Source organism: Xiphophorus maculatus, chromosome 13 (assembly GCF_002775205.1).
Source record: "Xiphophorus maculatus strain JP 163 A chromosome 13, X_maculatus-5.0-male, whole genome shotgun sequence".
NCBI lineage: Eukaryota > Metazoa > Chordata > Actinopteri > Cyprinodontiformes > Poeciliidae > Xiphophorus > Xiphophorus maculatus.
The window spans coordinates 7546598-7567208 of NC_036455.1; the positions used below are offsets into that span (position 1 = coordinate 7546598).

General features: G+C 33.7%; 1 protein-coding gene across 2 annotated transcripts; it reads left to right on the top strand.

Moving 5' to 3' along the window:
• Window positions 1-6876: 6876 nt before the first annotated feature.
• Window positions 6877-19985, top strand: LOC102222660 (dentin sialophosphoprotein-like). 2 transcript variants are annotated; one of them, XM_005813387.3, is made up of 28 exons: window positions 6877-6938; window positions 7837-7895; window positions 8771-8788; window positions 9009-9041; window positions 9126-9161; window positions 9334-9360; window positions 9463-9504; window positions 10257-10289; window positions 10597-10641; window positions 10849-10881; window positions 10970-11011; window positions 11109-11159; window positions 11731-11751; window positions 11979-12005; window positions 12085-12126; window positions 12321-12362; window positions 12787-12822; window positions 12949-12984; window positions 13067-13114; window positions 13204-13248; window positions 14114-14140; window positions 14348-14389; window positions 14802-14822; window positions 15621-15662; window positions 16557-16949; window positions 17890-17934; window positions 18085-18134; window positions 19576-19985. In XM_005813387.3, the coding sequence occupies exons 1-27, from the start codon at window positions 6928-6930 to the stop codon at window positions 18108-18110; spliced, it is 1323 nt and encodes a 440-aa protein (XP_005813444.2). In that variant the 5' UTR covers window positions 6877-6927; the 3' UTR covers window positions 18111-18134; window positions 19576-19985. The 2 variants fall into 2 exon arrangements, with proteins under 2 accessions (XP_005813444.2, XP_023200425.1); XM_023344657.1 differs by lacking the exon at window positions 14114-14140.
• Window positions 19986-20611: the final 626 nt, after the last annotated feature.

Consider the following 20611-nt stretch of genomic DNA (forward strand, 5'->3'; position numbering starts at 1 on the left):
TGGTGCTGCTAAGTTGAGTCTGCTGTGAAGGAAACAATATGGAGGATCTCACTGTGTGAATAACATGAACATTATGTATGTTTTATAATCTGAACAAGGCATCTACTTCATCATAAAGTAGATGAAAAAATTCATATACTGTTTGATTCTTCTTGCAGCTTATTAATAATTCCTGTTATTAGATGATGGATTTGTTTATAGAAGTGATTAGAACCTCATGTTGGTGCCACACATTGAGTTTCGGATCAATTTAAGACGGATTGATTAATAATGAGGCAGTGACCCGCATGCTCTTTGGTGTCATCATGACGTCTGTCTGTGGAAAACAAAACGGTTTTTCAAGAAACTGGTTATAAATCACTGTTATAAAAAAAACTACTGCTGATCGTTTGATGGTTTAAATGTTTCTCACTGATCTCAACTTTCTGTTGAATCTACAAAAACTTTGTCATGCAGGTTTTATATTGTTTTATATTGATATATTATGTTTTATATTAACTCTGACTATTAAAGAGCACTGAGATTTATTACAAACTTAAACGTTTTTTGTTATCTGTTGTATTTTAACTTTGTTGCTGTATGTATTTTGTTATGACAGAATAAACTTTGGCTTATTTACTGGGAAGAATGGACTGATAACAGAGGTTTCAGAGGAGTTTTTCTTCTCCTTTCCACCGAAACTCCTTTGAACCGGGTTTGATTTAGAGACGGAGGTACCAATTAATGGAAAATGGAAAAGCTGAAACTCCCTACCGGAGCGAGCTGGGAGGGAAGCACCGCGTACGGGACTGAAAAGATTTAAAAGAAGAACTGTATGTTTTAGCTTTCACTTTTTCTCCTCTCACTCACTAATCTCTGAAAATAAATGATTCTATTACTCTGATTGTATAAATAACAATCTAAAGACAAATGCACATTTCTCTGACTAACTCAGCGTTTCACTATAATTATCAAAAGAATATCCCTTAACAGTTTCTTAGTTTGTAAACCTTCTCTTGGCCTTTTTAAAATGTATTTCAGACATCCTCCATTTCTCAAAAAAAAATGTGCAGGACTAATGTGGTTTCATTCAATTATTAACTTGGACGTCTTTCGTTATAACTACTAGTGCAGATTGTTGCTCTTTTTATTCACAATTACATGTAATCTTTCTTAATCTCTTGTATGCATGGTGCTCAGAAGAAATGTTGGTGCTAATTTAAAAATAATCTGTGTCAGAGAACAACAACATGTGGATGTTTGATTTGTCAGAACAGCTTTGAGAGATCCCAGTACAAACTGAACTGGACCGCAGTGAACCAATTCCTCTAAGAACGGGATTAAACCAACCTAACCTGGTTCCAGTTTAAAGGTTGGAACCAGTTGGTTTTTATCAATTTCATGTTGCAGGATTATTCCCACAGAAGGAGTTTGCAGGGCAGCTATTTTAGACTTTGATGGATTATTTTGATGAGAAATGTTAAACTTTGTGACTTGGATTCTGTTTTTCTTCTTTCTGGAAAGTTTTTGTGAATTTTTCCAACTTAAAATGTTGAAACGTTTACTTGATGGTGATGATTTGTAGCCCACGACTTTAAGTATAATTTTGTCTATCAAAATGTTTTGCTATAGTTTGCTTTAATGGTCTTCTGGACAAAAACTAAAATAAGACGAGGTGAAATGAGGAGGAGAAAAGTTTTGGCATCTTTTCTGGACTAAAACTGTTTAGTCTTTGTCATTTTTGGACTGGTTAAGATATTTTACTGTTAGAGATTCACTTATTCTTAATTTAATTTCTCTCCGTGGCTTTTTATTTCAACAAATGTTGACGCTTATGTTAATAACTCTGTTATACCAATGGTGCAAGATGTATTTGTTTATCTTATTGTGCGTCTTATTAAAAAAAAAAAAGGAAAGCAATAAAAGATTTATAGACGACACTGACAGATTTGTGTTTTGTTTTTGGATTTTCCATCTACAGACAGACGTTTTGGAACAAAGAAAAATTAAAAATGAAATTGCTTTGAAACAGAATTAAAGAACAGCGTGAATGAGGAATATTTTAACTTCTTAATGACGTTGCACAGCCTCGCAAAAATATTTACCTTTTTAAAACTTTTTGGTTTAAAATAAAGTAAGACTTAATTAGATCAAACTACACTAAAACTTTAAACTAAGCATATCAAATATGTTAATTTCACACATTGAATGTCTATTTTAATTTTTTTGTCTTGAATTAACCATAAAATTATTCATGTCATGATTCATATCCGATTCAAGCGGAAGTTTGTTTCTCATGGCAAACCATACTAAATGTAGATTTTGTGTATATGTCATGTTAAGGATTATCTCTCAGTAATTAATAGAAAACATTTTATTTATCACAGCAGTCAAAGCTTTTTAAAAGTTTCATTTGGTATTTTTTTTACCCCTCCAGGGGTCTTTTGTGGGCTCTAGTGTCCCTTATATGACAGTAGGCTGACAGGAAACGGGGAAGACATGCGACAAATATTGCCGGGTCCGGGAGTCGAACCTGCGACAGCCGCGTCGAGGACTCAAGGCCTCAAAACGTGGGTCGCCTATCCCCTATGCCACCACATCACGCCCTTATTTTGTATTTCTATGAAACATTTTTGGCCTCCTCACGTCACCCTAACTCTCACTTACCTTCACTATTACACGTCTCTCGTCTCTTCCTGGAACAAAACTTTTAGGTAGTTCTTTGTTCTTCCTGCCAGTGGTTCTTAGATGTAATCCTTGCTAAGCTAACAAAGCATTCAGAGGTTTCTGGTTTATTGTCAAACCTGTTCCCAGTCATACCGCAAACTGCACAATCATGCACACACACAAAAACACGTAGTGGATGTATTTGTCCACACTTCCTGCGTGGAAACGCGGCGTTAGTTTACAGTCTCGTTTGCTTTTTTTTTGGGTAAATGGAGGTTGAAGTGAAACTGACTGGGTTGAGATTTTACATGCATGTTTTGAATTCAGTCTGGATGTTACACGCTTATCAGTCTAACTGAGCCAAACTCAGAGCGCCTGCTTCACGCTCTGAGCTGCTAAACTTTACTATTTTAGGCATAAACAGCAAGTTTTATTAAACATTTCATGCTCTGGTTTGACATTCTTGATTTTTATGTCTGCATAATTAAAGTATATTTTTATATGTGCATGAATGCTATTTTACAAAATCTACTTGATGTGTGAATATTCTGACTTTGCTACATAGTTTTTGCAATAAATTTTCTTAAAGATCTTATGGCGTCTATGGACATGTTGCAAGTCAAAAAAGGTTTCAATCGCTTTTATGTGCATTATGATCATTGCATTTAGATCAGATTCTCTGTACGGTTGAATTTAAACAAGCAGAAGCAACATTTTAAGGCATGTATTGCATTTAAACATTGAGAAAATCTTTTGGAGGCTCATTATTATGCTTTTGTACGATGGCATATTTGAGCCAAGCTAAGAAAATAAAAACAATTACATGAATAAATTCATATAAGAATAAAGTCATGGTATTACAAGATGAAAGTCAAATAAATACATTATTCTTGTATTATTTCAACTTTATTCTCTATTATTTTTTATATTTTTGTTTGTATGGTCTCAACACTCCATCATACTCACCGGCCATTTTATTAGGCGCACCAGTTTTCATCAGTTTCAACTTGATGCCTTCAGGATTCAGCAAATGCTCATTACACTGCATTTTATAAAACCAAACTCAGGCGTATTTCATTAGGCCCCCTGTTAAGGACCACAACCGTCTGCAAATAGGTAAAATACTCAAATACCTGGAATCGCCTCTTTTATCTGCCTATTATAGCAGTTTAAACACAAAATATACCGTAATATGCATTAATATATGCAGTGTAAAAAGTTTTAGTCTTCATTTCTTCTCTTTAGGTCTCAGCCAATCAGGGACAAGGAAAATGAAAGTCGCTCCTCTTTGCTAATAAAGCAGCATTTCGGGTTCTCAGAATAGGTGAGTTTTCTGTGAATAATTAGGAGTCACGTTTCACAGAACTAACTGAAATAACTTTCATACTGAAACAGTCAACAACTGTGAAAACTAGTAACAAAACATGACATTTTGTCGAGCGCCATCATCAAAATCATGACGCATTAAAATGTTGGTCAATGTTTCATGAATTATGGTTCAAAACCAAGACTAAACAGCTGGGTTTTCAATCAGTGTTTCTGCTGTTTTACAGTTTTCTGGAAGTTTGTTACAGATTTGTGGTGCATAGAAGCTGAATGCTGCTTCTCCATAGTTGACCTGAGAGGTCTGAACGGTTGCTATGACAGCAGCTGATCTTTAATGTATTGTGGTGCTGAGCCGTTCAGTGATTTATAAACTAACAGTATTTTAAAGTCTATTCTCTGAGCTACAGGAGCCAGTGTAGGGACTTTAAAACTGGGTGATGTGCTCTATCTTCCTGGTTTTAGTCAGAACACCAGCAGCAGCGTTCTGGATCTGATTAATTTTTTTAGGCAAACCTGTAAAGACACTTTTCCAGTAATCAATGCGACTGATTGAGAAAGAGGGGTGGAGGGGTTACTGGGTGCTAGGTGGCCTAGTCTGAATCTCATAAAATGTTGATGTAAGTCGAGTCAGAGAACCTGATGTACTTGAATTCTCACGCTTGCCCATCCCTATGACTTACACACAATAGCTGAAGAGAGAAAATATTCAATAAGCAGCTTTTGTGCTGATGAAAATACCCAGCTGATGAATGGATGAACTGGTTTGAGATGATGGACAGACAACAGCTTGAATAATCACTTGTTGAATAAAGGAATGCAAAATACTGACTGAATGCACAACATCAAATTACAAAATTGATGTTTCCATTAAGGAAATCAATTTTCAAAATGTCAAATTGAGCCAATATACAATCAATAGAAATACAGCTATAGACGGGATTAAAGGAAATACTGAGGAATTATATCATAACTAAATTACATGGACAGTTATTTATTGGATGATGCTGTTGATGTAACAGTGGTGGGTGTAAAAATACTTTTATACTTCTACCAACTCCTGCAAACATGTAAATATACTTTACTACTGTTCCTTTGCTTTTTTTTGTATATACCCTTTATTCTTTCATTACACTGCATTTTATAAAACCAAACTCAGACGTATTTCATTAGGCCCCCTGTTAAGGACCACAACCATCTGCAAATAGGTAAAATACATAAATTCCTGAAATTGCCTCTCAAACGCTTATATCTGCCTATTATAACAGTTTAAACACAAAATATACTGTAATATGCATTAATATATGCATTGTAAAAAGTTTTAGTCTTCTTCATTTCTTCTCTTAAGGGCTCAGCCAATCAGGGACAAGGAAAATGAAAGTCGCTCCTCTTTGCTAATAAAGCAGCATTTCAGGTTCTCACTCTATGAATAGGTGAGTTTTCTGTGAATAATTAGGAGTCACGTTTCACAGAAAAACCCTCGCATACTGAAACATGCACAGGCTTCACTGTATTGATCCAATACTTCACACTGGAGGACCTAGGAAAACAGTCAGACGATACTTTTTGGCACAGGCTATTTAAATATTATAACTGACCGTAACCTTTTCTTCATAAACGCTGTACGTGAATCTATAGATGTTTTGTGTTTTTGTAGCAGAATAATTCACCATGCAACAAAGCTTGAATAACCTAAAATAGTTTCTTAAACATAAGTTAATTTTTCTTTTGCCTCCACAGTCACTGAAGCTGAATGAGCAGGACATTCACATCAATCAATCAAGTTTATTTTTATAATACATTTACATCCTGAAAACATAAAAAGACTATGAAAGCAGTCAACAGCTGTTTCCAGTAATCAATGCGACTAAAGATAAACACATGGATGAGTTTCTCTAGATTTGACTGGGATTTTAACAATGAAAATGTTTAGAAACCCGACTTTGTAACTGTCTTTATGTGATTCTGAAGGTTCAGATCAGAGTCCATCACTACACCCAGATTTCAATCATGGTATTACAAGACGAAAGTCAAAAAAATACATTATTCTTATATTATTTCAACTTTATTCTCTATTTTTTTTTTGTTTGTTTGTTCGTATGGTCTCAACACTCCATCATACTCACCAGCCGTTTTATTAGGCGCACCAGTTTTCATCAGTTTCAACTTGATGTCTTCAGGATTCAGCAAAGGCTGGAAAAAGTTTGGTAAAGTTCAAGCCGCGCATCAGATCGAGGAAGAGGTGTGGCGCGGTTGCTGGGTGCCAGTTTATTTTTATAATACATTTACATCCTATAAACATAAGAAGATCATGAAAACAGTCAAAACATGTGAAAACCAATATTCAGGACTGAACAATCAGGAACATTCCCATAGGTGAAATTATCTATGAGCAAAGATATGAAGGAATGAGAGTGGGTTGACTAAGGTCATTGTTTTTTCAGGCTGTTTGTTTGGAGACAAAAACAAACCTTGGAAAACCTCTGAGTGCGTCAGGAGATAACGATAATATTGAACTTATTAGATTCAACTTAGTGCTTCTAATGTCGACATGACCAGTTTTGGAAAAGCTCCAGTCATATTTAACATCAGTTATCAATTTCAAAGCTATCAAGTTTATCTGTTTACAACAGACAACCAAAACTAAAAACAAATTCAGTTTGAAAACGTTAGAAATGCCAAATAATCCCTCAACTCCAAATATCTTTTCTTTTAAGTGATGAGATTGAAAGTTTGGTGTAAAATGATCAAACTGAATCTTTGTACTATTCAAAGTGGATTAAAAAGAAAACACTCAGGTGATCAGAAGGAAGGAAGGAGGGACAAGTTGGAGGAGGAAGAGGAGGAGGAGGAGGAGGTGAGTCAGAGTATAAAACGCTGCTGCGCTGCTTCGGCTGACTTCAGACATTCACTGAAGCTTCGTTGTCCGAGTTTTAGTTCCTGCTTGAAAATAGCAACATGTTCAAACGGTGAGTAAACGCCTCATGTTTTCTTTTTTTTGTTGTTTTTCCTGCTGTCCGCCTGTTTTTACTGCCAGATTGTATGTCAGGTTTATAACAAACAACCGACGAATTTAAATCATTTTTACGTCACTGCTTTACCACCTGCTTGTTTATGAAAGCTAAAGTTTACACTTCATAACCGTTTAAGTTGTCACTTTAAATCTTGATTTATTTTAATGGTTTTTGATGATATTTGTTTGAAATCCACTTCACTGATGCTGAGTTTAGAAAAAAAACTACATAAAGTTGTCCTTGTTTATCTTTTTATCAAACTAACCCTTAAAAAAGGTGTTTATGTCTTTTATTTACCTGTTTTACTTTATTTTTGAGCTTCTTGGTTTAAATTAACTCCGTTAAAGTAACTTCAGTGCTCCTGAGTGAAGCCCTCATCATCAGATTGCCATCATGAAGCTAAAAGCATCTCTTTGAACGTCTGCGCTGGTTTTCTATTGCAGCTCGTAGTTCTCTATACGTTGGAAAAGAAGAGACGCTTTGTGAGGTTTTTTCCCCCCGTTCTGTAGAGAAACACAAAGAAAGTCATTTAACCCTTCAGGTTGGGAAGTGGTTTCCCCCAGCTGCCACTGAACACACCTGAGACTCATCAGCAGCCATTTTCCATCCATCTTCACTCAGATTACTCACAAATCTGATATTTTTGGTTGCTTTATCTCTTAAGAAGGTCTCTAAATGCTTCATAAAAATCCATATTTTAATTTTGATGGAGTCACAGACTGAAAATCCGTAGTTTTTTTTCTCTTGCTGTTCAACTTGATTGCAAAGGGAAGCAGCATTCAAACAAGCTGCAGTCAAATCAAACGGCTTTGCATTGGAGACGTGCTGAAATGTTTCTTTTTGTGTTTTTTAGATGTGTGGTTCTGCTGCTCTGCGCCCTCGCTGCCGTTTCCCTCGCAGCACCGCTCCAAAGTAAGCCGCCACATCATCAACGTCACCCAGTTCTGTTCATTGTGTTGATCCGGAAAATTACTGCAACTTCTGTGAAACGATCGACCACAATGCACGTTTACAAAACTCCAGAGTTATTTTCATAAATCTGAACATTCTTTCGCTTATTACAGTTTAATCCCTGATGTATTCTCCTTTCTGAGCCATTTTATAATCTATAAGTTTAAGTTGTCGCTGCTCTACAGTTAGAACATAAAACAGCAGCAGATTAATTATTCTGGATTATTTAAACTAAAGCTTTTCCCTCCACACTTTGACCAACCGGTAAAATCTTGTAGCAGAAAAAAAAAGTAAAAAAGAGCAATCCAATCTTTAAAGTCAGTCCTTTATTTGTCTTAAAAATGTATTCAGAATCCATACATTTACATTTATGATGGTTTAAAAAGGACAGGCTTCTGTTTTCTTTCCATGCTTTTAATAATTAGCTCACTAAACTGGCATGTGCACTTCTCTTTCCCATTTTGAAGAGTGGCTAACAGAAAAGAGCTTGTGTTTACATTATATTTTAACTTCAGAGAAACAGAAAGCCTTGAATAAATATTTAAAAGTCCATACTTGATCAATTTATCAAAGTAAATAATAAATTACAAACTGCTTCAGTTGTATTTATTTTAAATAAATTTGAGATGTTGGATATTTTAGTTTAGAAAACTTGTTCCCACTAAATAAATGCACTGATATTGACATTTGGGTATTTTTAAGAATTTTATTGTGATCTTCTATTGCTGCAAGAGAGGAGTTATTTATTTAAAGGCCTTTGCCTTGAAGTGTGGCATTTTTACAACATGGTTTTGATCAAGAAGTTTCACTAATCTTTATTTTTCTTTGTTTTACAGCAAGTGCTCCAGAAGATGGTAAATATCAATGTTTACAACTGTGATATATGGCTGTGTTTTTTTTTGTTTTTTTTTTAAAGTCCAACCTTTGGGAAGCCATTAACATCTTCAGAGAAGAGAACATTTCCTGTTTCTAGCAGCTGCTGCCCCCTTCAGGCTGCGGCGGTCACTTCAGTTCTGAACTTCATCAGATTTCTCTTATAGCTACTTTTTATTTCTTTTTTCCTTTTTGTTACAGAGAGACTCGCAGCTCTGGTGAAACACCTGAATGGTAACAGCTAAATAATCTGTCAACAGTAATCCTGAAACCGCTGAAGGGTTTTTAATAATGTTTTTTGTTTTGTTTTATTTTTAGAGGAAGCTACAGATAAACCTATGACCTCACAGCCAGGTAACAAAGACACGGACAGCTCCTACTTTATTCAAATATAGAGACACACCTTGGACACACTGCACACATTTTTGTTTGCTTTGTTTGATTGTGTTGTAACCTGAGAGACAAATTACATAACTCATAATTACTGCGCTAAATAATATTTATTTGTATCTTTTAACTCATTCAGACTCTGACGAGACAACTGAGATCCCAGGTCAGCATCAGAGTAAAACTCTGAGGCATCAGGATATATTTATACGTTACTATATTGATGAGTTATAAGGTTTAATAACCAATAATCTGTTTTGTCTTCTAGTCGACTCAGATGAAGCTGACTCAGATGCTTCCATGACTGAAGGTAATATAAACATTTTATATGTCAATTTGTTGTTTTTAATCTTTTTCCAGTTGTGTAATTGCTTAAAAATAAAGGAAATCAATGTACTTTAATATGGAGGTGAAAGATTTGCAGCCTTCAGTTTTCCAATTTTACATTTCCTGCCTTTTATTTTAATGAAACATAACATAATATTTAAACTTGGCATGAAATGGAGATAAGAAAGTTTCACTATCAGACAGCCATAAAAGGAATATGTAAAACAGAAATGTAAAACAGATATCCAACCAGAATCTGCTAAAACAATAATTCATAAGTATGAATATGTAATATTAACTGTAATGTTTATTCATATTTTTTTAAGAATTTGGATTAGAACTCAGATTATTTGCAGATATAGCTTTTTTGTTTTGTATATTTTACAAGCAGTAAAAGATTTCAACAAAGCCAAAAGTACAAAGTAATGAAAATTATAAAACAAACCTAATTACACAGTAAGCATGTTTAATCTCTTGCAGAGAGTTTTTTTTTTTGGTCACCACTGGACATTGTGACTTTAAAAGTAGTAATGCCTTTAAAAAATGTGAGGTGGCGCTATACTTATATCAACCAACTTTTTCTTTTTAACACATCACATTCCTCCATATTTTTACACAAGTATTTAGCCATTGTTATAGTTACTCTTATAAATAGTTTCCATGTTCAGAGGCCTGATACAGTTGTAAAGATTTATATTATTTCTGATGTTTTTCTTCTTGTTTGTCTCTGAAAAGCTCCAGAATCTGCTGAAACCTCTGAGGTTTCAGGTCAGTGTTTTTCTTTAAGTGTAAAGGAAATGTTTTTGTTTTAGTTAATAGAAGAAGAATGTTTATTATCATATCTTTGTTTTCTATTTTAATACAATATGATGTGGCATACTTGGTAGCACTGTTGCCTCGCAGCAAGAAGGAATCCCAAGACCTTCCTGGAGTTAGCATGGAGTTAGCATAGAGTTAGCATAGAATTAGCATAGAGTTAGCATGGAGTTAGCATAGAATTAGCATGGAGTTAGCATGTTGTCTCCTTGTGCATATGTGGATAAATCACAAAATGTTTTAATATTTTGTCTTCCAGTGGAGAAAGAAGAAAGTGATGCAGATTCTTCTGTGGCTGAAAGTGGTAATCCATTTAATCCATGTCTTTATCAGACATTGTTCCTTTTTCTGCTTTCTATGTCTTATTTTATAGATGTAAGTCTGGCACAAATTTTGCCTTAAAGGCAAATAAAACTAAAAAAAGCATTGATCATCTTTCCAGTTCAGAAATATTTCACCTAATAGCATTATCAGTGAAATCTGACATGATGTGACTCATTATTAATTGTAGATGAAAGCAAAGACACTTCTGAGAAAACTGAAGGTAATATTTATTTCACCTGTCTGAATCTGTAGCTGTGTGTTTCCCTGAAACCTCACCTGTCCATGTTTGGACCTGATTCATTTTTCAGATTCTGCTGAATCAGATGAGAAAAGAGATTCACCTTTTCAGCGTGAGTCTTCAGTTCATCACCAATTCTTACACTTTTTGGGGTTTTTTATTACAAAACTGCTTAGATGCTTAAATTCCTTATTTTCCGTGTTTATCAGCCAGTTCAGTGGAGACTGGAGGGACATCTTTCACGATGAACAGCTCTGAAGGTGAGGCTGAAGACAAAACAACAGCAGATACGTAAAACAGAGAATCGTCACATTCAGCCATGTTCATGTTTAATTAACTCCTCTGGATGTGTTCAAAGATCCCTCCACCATCAATGTGGTTTTACAGCCTAAAAATGTTGTAAATGTGTAACATGTCATGCAAAACGTTTTTAACATACTTCCAACCAGGGCCGGATTCATAAGGATTTGGGCCCCTGGGCTGGAGACAGTTTTGGTGCCCAATCCATTACAGAAAAATAATTTTATTAGTGTAAACTAGAACATATTAATAATTAAAAGGAGGATTTTTAGAAATTGGAAGGCCGACCAACTCCTAAATATATATTTACATAAAGTGTATATTTTATTTTTTAAGTCTATAAATTACTTGAAACCTTCCCAAATTGTAATTAGTTAACATTATAGGTGACCTACTTTACTCTTGTTTTGGACTTTTATATAAAATAATTGTTATATAGTTAAATAAATCCATCAACTATTAATATCAGTATTACTGCCTTTGGCTTCAACATAAAGAAAATGTAATAAAATTTGTGTTTTGATTTCACAGATGACGACACGTCCAGTAAAAGTGAGTATTTATTGATTTTATTCAACAGAGTCATGATGATATAAAAACAAAGACATAACTGCAAATACAGAACGTATAAGATTATAAGTTCTCTATACCTAAATAGAGAACTTATAATCATATAATCCAATAATATAATCTTCATGTTCCTGTATTTACCTGTGTGCAAAGTCTTTGATAAAATATCTTTATTATAAGTTTAATTCTGTTCTCTGTTTGTGTTTTAGGTGTTTTAGAATCATCTGAGGAACCACGTCAGTTTAATGTTCATATATTTTATTACTTAATGCTGTTAAAATCCACCAAGTTAAATGTTTTATTTTCCTCTTTTAGCTGCTTCAGATGAGGACGGTGAACTGAAGGAAGACTCTGAGGGTACGAATGTAAAGATTTATATATTTATGTCTTCAACTGTGCTTCAGTTGCTGTTCAGAGATAAGTGGTTTATTAATGAAAACAAAATACAAAATAAAAAAGGAAATTATTTGAACATTTTGAGTATTTCTACTTCAAATTGTTTTATCTAGTCTTTACTGTTTGTTTGTTTGTTTTACTTTTTATTTTTCAAGTTGTTGGTGATAACCCTGATATTTCTGAGGAGAAATCTGAAGGTGAGATTTATTTAATTTAAACAGTTTTATGTGGACCTGTCACAATAAAAGTTTTTAAGAGATGATAAATAGTCCAAGAAATTATTGCGATAAACGATAATATTGTCGTTTTGAGACCATTTTCAAGTAGTATAACGATAACAGCATAATTCAAAATTGTCTAAACTTTGAATTTCAATGAACATTTAACACTGGAGCTGGAAGACATTTTAAATATTTAAAAAAAATAAACAAAAAAACAGAAACAACAAATAAAATTAATTATGAAGTCTCAGCAAATAAAACCGTCCTTCAAAAAAAGGAATTATTGAGTTTATTTTAATTTATAATATGACTATTTCATTGATTGCTTATTCAGACAGGCTTAGCTTTACATTGTCTTTATATTATTATTATTTTGACTCTCCATGCTTTTATTTTGAAGGTGTTACCGATGAAGGCTCTGATGATGTGGCTGCAGGTCAGATTCACTTTTATTTCATTGAAGCCATTCGATATTTAAGATTAATGTTCTGATTATTGTCACATCCACAAACTTTATTTTTTCTGAAATGTAATTTTTAATAATTATTTTTTCTGTTTGAAGAGCTCGACAGCAACACGTCAGAGGAAAGCTCAGAAAGTAAGATTACAATTCAAATTAATTCTTTGATACTGATTTATGTTGTATTTTTACTTATTTTAATTTTTTTTTTTTCTTAAAGCTACTTCTGAACCCAAAAGTGACGAAACATCAGAGGACGAATCTCAAAGTAAAGATTATAGTCGCAGTTACTTAATTCGTACTTCTTGTTTTTAATATTGTTCTTTTGCAACTTAAATCTTGTTTTCTTTCTTTTAGCTGCTTCTGAAGACAAAGACAACAAGTCTGAGGAAAAACCTGAAGGTGAGATTTTTTTAAATTTAGATTAGTTTGTTTAGATTTATCAAGATGGGGATTTTCAACAGGAAGCTTTTTATATTTTTTAACTTCACCCATCCTGTACGTAGTGACAAGATAAATAGTGTTCCTCGTCCAACTTTGTCTATCGAAGACTGTTTGCTTGTTTATTTTATTCTTTTCATTTTGAAGAGAAGATATATTTATTTCTGTTTATAAATATAAATACTTTCCACTCATAAGCAGAAAATCATGGATTAGTCATTTTAATTTCATAGAAACTGGTCAACTTTAGAATTATTGGTGGTTAATTCATTGGGAAACTGATGCTTTTGTAATAAAATATGTTGAAATTAGAAACTTTTGGGGATAAAACTACTGTAATAAGAGATTTATTTTAAGTTTACAGGGTTTTTTTTTTGGTTTTTTTTACCAGAGAGGGGCAATAAATCAGAGCTCTGAATAAATGTGTCCAAACCACTTAAACTGATTATATGTGGCTCAGCTTTAAGATGTTAGAAACATAGAACTCAAAACTAATGCAAGTTTTGCAAATTCAATTAATTAAAAAAATATTTATTGCAAAGGGAAATTAAATGTTGCTGTTCGAATATTAATTCACAATTTTTCAATGAGTTTTTGTAAAAAGTGATAGCTTCAGAAAGATTTCCTGTAGCAGTCCCTATTGCAGCACATTTGAAGAAGCCTCTGACGGAAGACACTTTTTCTAAGACAGTCAGAGTTGGCCTCACGTTTCTTGATTTTATGTAAGGTGTTTTATTTTCTGTAAAAATTGTCAACTAAACAACCAAGTAGTCAGAAATTAGGGTAAAAAACATAATTATTAACATATTTATATTTAATTCCACAGAAACTGGCAGCTTTGAAGAATTTGAAGGTAACAAAATTTTAGTCAATTAATAATTAAAAGTAAAATTATTTTATTTTCTTAATAATTTCCAACAAACTGACATACACAGCAGGAATGTTGCTGTGAAAACTTTTAAATCGAATCCATTTCTTTTATTTTTGGTCCACGATTTTTAGCTCCTCATGGTTAGAAAATGCAAACAGCTGCATTAAATTAATGTTTTTGTTCCTGCAGACGTAACCAATGATTCAGCCCCTGAAACTGATCCCACCTCTGGTAAATATTCATTATTCTGTTTAATAAAAAGCAGCCATAACTCCCATGTTTTCTTTAAATATTCTGCTCTATGTGCATATTTCTAGACTTTCTAAGTATATTGTGAATATAAAAGAAATGATAGTTTTTACTTCTACTATTGTGATCTAACATAAACGTAAGATAAATAATCTGTGGTCTCATCCTTGTTCAACTCGTTTGTCTTCATAAATAGCCGGTTTGACGGTAAATCTTTTGTTTTCTCATTAAGTTGAGCTTTTCTTCCTCCTTTCTCCTTCTCTTGCATTCTAATCTGAAAGGATTAGAAGGAATCCTTCCAGATTAGAAGAGAGATGAGAGGCAGACAAAAGTTTAACAGGTTTTCCTGCAAAATCAAGGATTTAATAACAAATAAATATGTATTTTTTTCCAGATGAAACGACTGATTCTAAAGGTAAGAGTCTGTGCTAATGTCAAATAAATTCCTCCACAGAGATGTTAAAACACCAGACAAGCTGGACGGTTTTCAACGTAATCTTAGTCGTTTCTCATTTGATGCCAATAATTTGACCATTTCTAAACAAACTGACACGTTCCACAATAACAGGATGTAATCAGAAGATACTCAATAAATCAAATTATTTGCTACAAGCCAGGATTTAATCGCCAATGCAGTGATTAACCAATCAGATTCTTGTATCTATTTGCTTAGTTTAATTCCAGGTGGCGACTAATTAATATTATCATATTCCACAACTTTACCGTAGTAATTTCATAAAGCTGAAGAGAATAATCTTTCATCATTATTCACATTAACAGGATTAGATCTATTGGGAAAAAATTAAAAATCTGACTTTAACTCAAGTCTGAATTCTGAGATTAAAGTCAGAATTATTTTTATTATTTTATTTTTATTCATTTATTTACTTCAGTGATTCTTTTCCTCGGGTTTCGGACTGATCCACTCAAAAGTCATCAACTGGATAGAAATGTGTTTATTTTTCAATTATTATCTAAAAACTTCTCTATTTCTAAAATTACTTCTACATTATATAATTTTCCTTTCTAATCAAAATTAAAAACCTATCATTTATTATTATTAGACATGACATAAGTCATAATTTTAATTGGTTTTTAAAGTTCTTAATGCAAATTACAAATGTAAGCTGGAACATTTGAATCTTTTCCTACTTTTAAACGTTTAAACTGTAAGTGTTGCGTTAAATTTAATCCACCTGTTTTTTCTCTCCAGATGAGGAGGAACTGAGTGACGACGCTGAAATGACTGACGGTGGTAAATATCCCATTTTATGAATTAACTGGATATTAATTAACTTAGTTTTGTCTTAATTCAAGTGCACTAACTCAATAGTAACTTATCAGAGAGATATAGAAACTTGTTTTAAGAAACTTGTTTGATATTGATAAAAAAACTTTAAAAAATACAGTAGTTCCACAGGCAGATTATTTCACTAAAACATGGAGAAATTGTCTTGTTATAAATACATTCATCTGCCAGTGGAACTAGTACTTTTTAAAATCGATATTAAGGGATTATTGACTTAAAACAAATTTCTATTAACTTTCTGATAAGTTAAGTTAATGTCTTATTTCAAGTGGAATAATATATTTGCGCTAAAAATAGTTGGTGAGTTTTGGTGTTTTTTGCAGTGTAAATAGGTGATTTAATATTTTCTAGGTACATAGTACCATTTTATAGAACAATTGAGCAACTACATTAACTTCAGTTATGATAAAAATACTGTAAATATTAAACATAACTTAAAATACATTTTGACACCTTAAAATTGGGCCTCTGTCTCTTTAAGAAGCACCTAATCTTTCTGACTTTGTGCCTTCAGGATGTCATCACAGCAAGGCCTCACTTTTATCCAGTTTCCAGCCGCTCTTAGGAGTGTTGGACTGAGAAGTAGTTAGTATGATGAGCTCAGTATTTCCACCAGCTGTTTGCTAATTGCTGCTGCCGCTAGTTTGAAGGAGCTGAGGCAGAAACTCAACTGAAATAACATTATAACATGATATAAAGCTCAAAATGTCTATTTAAATCCACTGATTTGGATAATTACCATGATTTTGTGTTTTATTCTATAAAGATATTTTAACATCTAAAGAAGCCAGATTGTTGAAAGCCTTAAATAACTACCGTTCGTTTATGCTAAATCCACAGACACTCCAGTTGACGACGACAAGAAGGAATCAGATGAAGTCACTGACAAAGATCTGGGCACTGACAGCTTAACTCATGAAGATGAGGAGGAGGCTACAGATGTCGCATCAAATGAGGAAGATCCACTGAATGACGACGGCGACGAGAAAGAGGCGACAGAGGAGGAGACGGATGGAGACGAGGGTGCGACCTCAGAAAGCGACGGCAAGGATGAAGATCAAACCGACAGCGAAGTTCCGAGCGATGAAGAAACTGATACGAACCAAACCGACAGCAAGGCGGAGAAAGACGAAGACGAGCCAGACAAGCTGGGCGAAGAAGAGACGCTTGCAGACGACTCACAGACTAAGGAGCCGGACGACCTGGCTCCAAACACGCCCGACTCCACTGAAGGTAAACGGCGATGGCTGACAGGTCAAAGTTCAGATTTCAGGACAGAGAACCTTCTCACGTCTTACAATCCTAAATTTTATCATAATTTTGAATAATTTTAGACGACAGAGCAACTCAAAGCTGCAGTAACTCTCAAAGAATTCTGTGATTTTTATTTTTTCTTAATATTTTTGGTAAAGCATCCATCTGTAATAATCATATTTTAATGTTTATTTTTTAAAATATTCTGTGTAACTTCTAAAAGCAGTTTTCTTAAGTTTAATTAATAAATAGTGCCCACTTGTGTGCGATTAAATTTCGAGTTTTAAGGCAGCTTAGAGAACTTTAGTGAACAAATAAAACCATGAAGCAACTTTCTAAACTTTAAGCATCTTTGATCAATCGATCATCTAAAACCTGAAAGAGAATAAAAAGATTTGAAGATGAACCTTCATCATTCCTCAAAATATTTTATTTAATCTTATTCTTGTGACGCATTAAAAATAACTGACAATAGATATTAACACGACTCATTTCCAGAATTCATCTTTTTATCATTTTAAATGAGTGAAAAAGTGTTATTGTTTTTATTATTGACTGTGACAGCTTAACAATAATATTAAATATATTTGCAAAACGTAAAACAAGGCAACGTTAAGGTGAACAGAACAGTAATATTCATATTCACATAAACGCAGTTATATAAAAATATATACAAGATTAATCTGCTGGAGGAAATACACTGACTTCCAGATTTTCTTTAACAAACTTTACCGTGATTTTAAAGTTAAATTTCAATGCAGCAGTTTGTAATAATTGTGTTATTTTTACTGGAAGAGAATGAATTAAATAAATATATATATGTATTATAGACAAGCTTTCAAAATAAACCATTTAAAGGCAGAATTAATTAAAAGCTAAACAGTCCAAATGTGACATCTCAAGTTCTATCCCGTTGCAGCACAAACTTCTGACATGGACCTACTTGATGACTCCACTCCCGCAGGTAGATTTATTTGTTTTAGACTCAATATCTGACTTGGTACAGAAAATTTAATTCCTAGTTTGTTCTGAAATGCTGTAATATTATAAAGATAAACATTTTTATTTATATTTTTCATGCTAACTAAAGTAAACTTCTGCTTTTCTCTAATAGCTGGGAACCAGACGCCCAGTCTCTGAACCATGGAAGCTCTCTGATGCCAGGTATTACTGAGAATATAAAAATAACAACATTTTTCATTTGTTTATGAAACGAGTTTGAATTTAAGAGGAAATAAAATATCAGAAACGTACAAAAAAAAATTCTTACATTATTTTTCAGTTGCAAAAGGAAACTTCAATGGATTTTAATCAATCGATCAAATTTTATTTGTATAGCACATTTCAGCAGCAAGGCATTTCAAAGTGCTTTACATCATTACAAACACAGAATCACAAAGCAACATAGAATCAATAATCAAAACACGACATTAAATAAAGTTCCATCAATAAATTTGTAATTGATTACATTTCAAATACAATTCTAAACAGGTGGGTTTTTAGTCGAGATTTAAAAGAAGTCAGTGTTTCAGCTCCTTTACAGTTTTCTGGAAGTTTGTTCCAAATTTGTGGTGCATAGATGCTGAAAGCTGCTTCTCCTCGTTTGGTTCTGGTTCTGGGGATGCACAGCAGACCAGAACAAGAAGACCTGAGAGGTCTGGAAGGTTGATACAATAAAAGCAGATCTTTAATGTATTGTGGTGCTAAGCCGTTCAGTGATTTATAAACTAACAACAGTATTTTAAAGTCTATTCTTTGAGCTACAGGGAGCCAGTGGAGGGACTTTAAAACTGGTGTTATGTGCTCTATCTTCCTGGTTTTAGTGAGAACGTGAGCAGCAGCATTCTGGATCAGCTGCAGCTGTTTAACGCTGTTGTAATAATCAATACGACTGAAGATGAACGCATGGATGAGTTTCTCTAGATCTGGCTGAGACATTAGTCCTTTAATCCTGGAAATGTTCTTCAGGTGATAGAAGGCCGACTTTGTAACTGTCTTTATGTGGCTCTGGAGGTTCAGGTCAGAGTCCATCACTACTCCCAGGTTTCGGGCCTGATCGCTGGTTTTCAGTTGTAATAACTGAAGCTGTGCATTGACTCTAAATCTATAGCTCTAGATCTATAACTCTAGATCGTTCCTCTTTAGGTCCAAAAATAATAACTTCAGTTTTGTTTCTGTTCAGCTGGAGAAAGTTTTGGCACATCCACACATTTATCTGTTCTAAGCATCTGTTCAGTGATTGGATGGGGTCAAAGGTCACCTGGTGACATCGTAATGTAGAGCTGTGTGTCATCTGCATAGTTATGGTAGCTAATATTATTTCCTGTTATAACCTTATTACCTAATCCTTAATGGATTTTTTAGGCGAGGTATAAAGGAGTTTATTATCTGAACTTCAAGATTTATGAACAGGTTTGCAATATTTTATGTTGCTAAAATATGCTACAACATAACTTCTGCTTTACCACAGTTTGCTGCACAATCATTTAAAAACCGGCTTTTATTATTTTCAAAAAGAATTAAAAAGTTTCTAAAAAGTCGAAGCTTTTTTCCGTCCTGCTAACATATTTGGGTAAATGAACGTTCTGGTGTTGTTTCCTGACAGAACGGCGCTCCGGTGTCTCCATGGTGATTTACTGCTGCCATGACAACAACAAACTAACCTGCAACTAAACTCAACTGTCTCTTTGTTTTGTGTCTTTTTGATTTGAGGCTGCTTTTGTTTTTCATAAAGAGATATTAGAAAATATCTTCTTTCCACTCTTTCTCCTCCTTGTTCTTCTCTGGGGTCTCTTTTAATTTTAGCTCATTTTCTCGCCTGTCTGCAGAAAATATTATCCCAGCTGCTGATCTTAGATCTGCTCTGTGGGTCTGATTTCACACATTAATGTGTACATACAGTCCACTTTACCGTTTACTTTACAAACATTAATGATTATTTTTACAAGAAATTGATGAATGTCAAGTTCTTCACTGTACACAGAAATTGGCTAATAAAGTGTGAACTGTCAGAAACTGCCTGAATTTTTTTCCGAGAATAAAAAGTCTGTTTTTCTTAATCATTTTGTGAACATAACTTAATTTCAAGTAATTTGTCTTTGTTCACTTACTTATTTTATGTATCGACGATATATAACGATATCAATTTTCAGAATAGAAATACCAAGACAGAGGAGAAGATCATTTCTGTTTTGGGTTTATTTTCACTTGTTACTTTTGCATTGGATAACATGCAAAATGTGATTTTAAAGAGCGTAGATTCTTCTGAGAGATGCAACACAGCATCACTTTCTGCATCCAAGTCGCCATTTTGATAGGCGGAAGCAGCTTTCATTGGATATTATTGGATTCCAAAAGGTGATAAAACAGTGAAAAGAAGCTTTTCAGGACATCCAGAGAAGGTGAGTAAACTTTACTGAGCATCGAGGGTCGGCTAATATCCGGAGAAAACCCAAATCATCTAATACGGCACTTTATTCATTCAAATGTCTAAAAATAACCAAAACTGTGACGCGTTCAGCCAGTCAGTAGTGTTTTGGACTGATTGCTGTAAAAATAAAAGAGGTACTTTGTTTTGATTTATGACAGATCCATTCTCACAAAGTACAAAATGTAACTACAATGTAGATTTTTAATTGCAT

Coding starts and splice junctions, on each gene's coding strand:
- LOC102222660 (XM_005813387.3), top strand. Junction 14,823..15,620: donor TGAAACGACTGATTCTAAAG/GTAAGAGTCTGT, acceptor TTTTCTCTCCAG/ATGAGGAGGAACTGAGTGAC. Junction 15,663..16,556: donor CGCTGAAATGACTGACGGTG/GTAAATATCCCA, acceptor CTAAATCCACAG/ACACTCCAGTTGACGACGAC.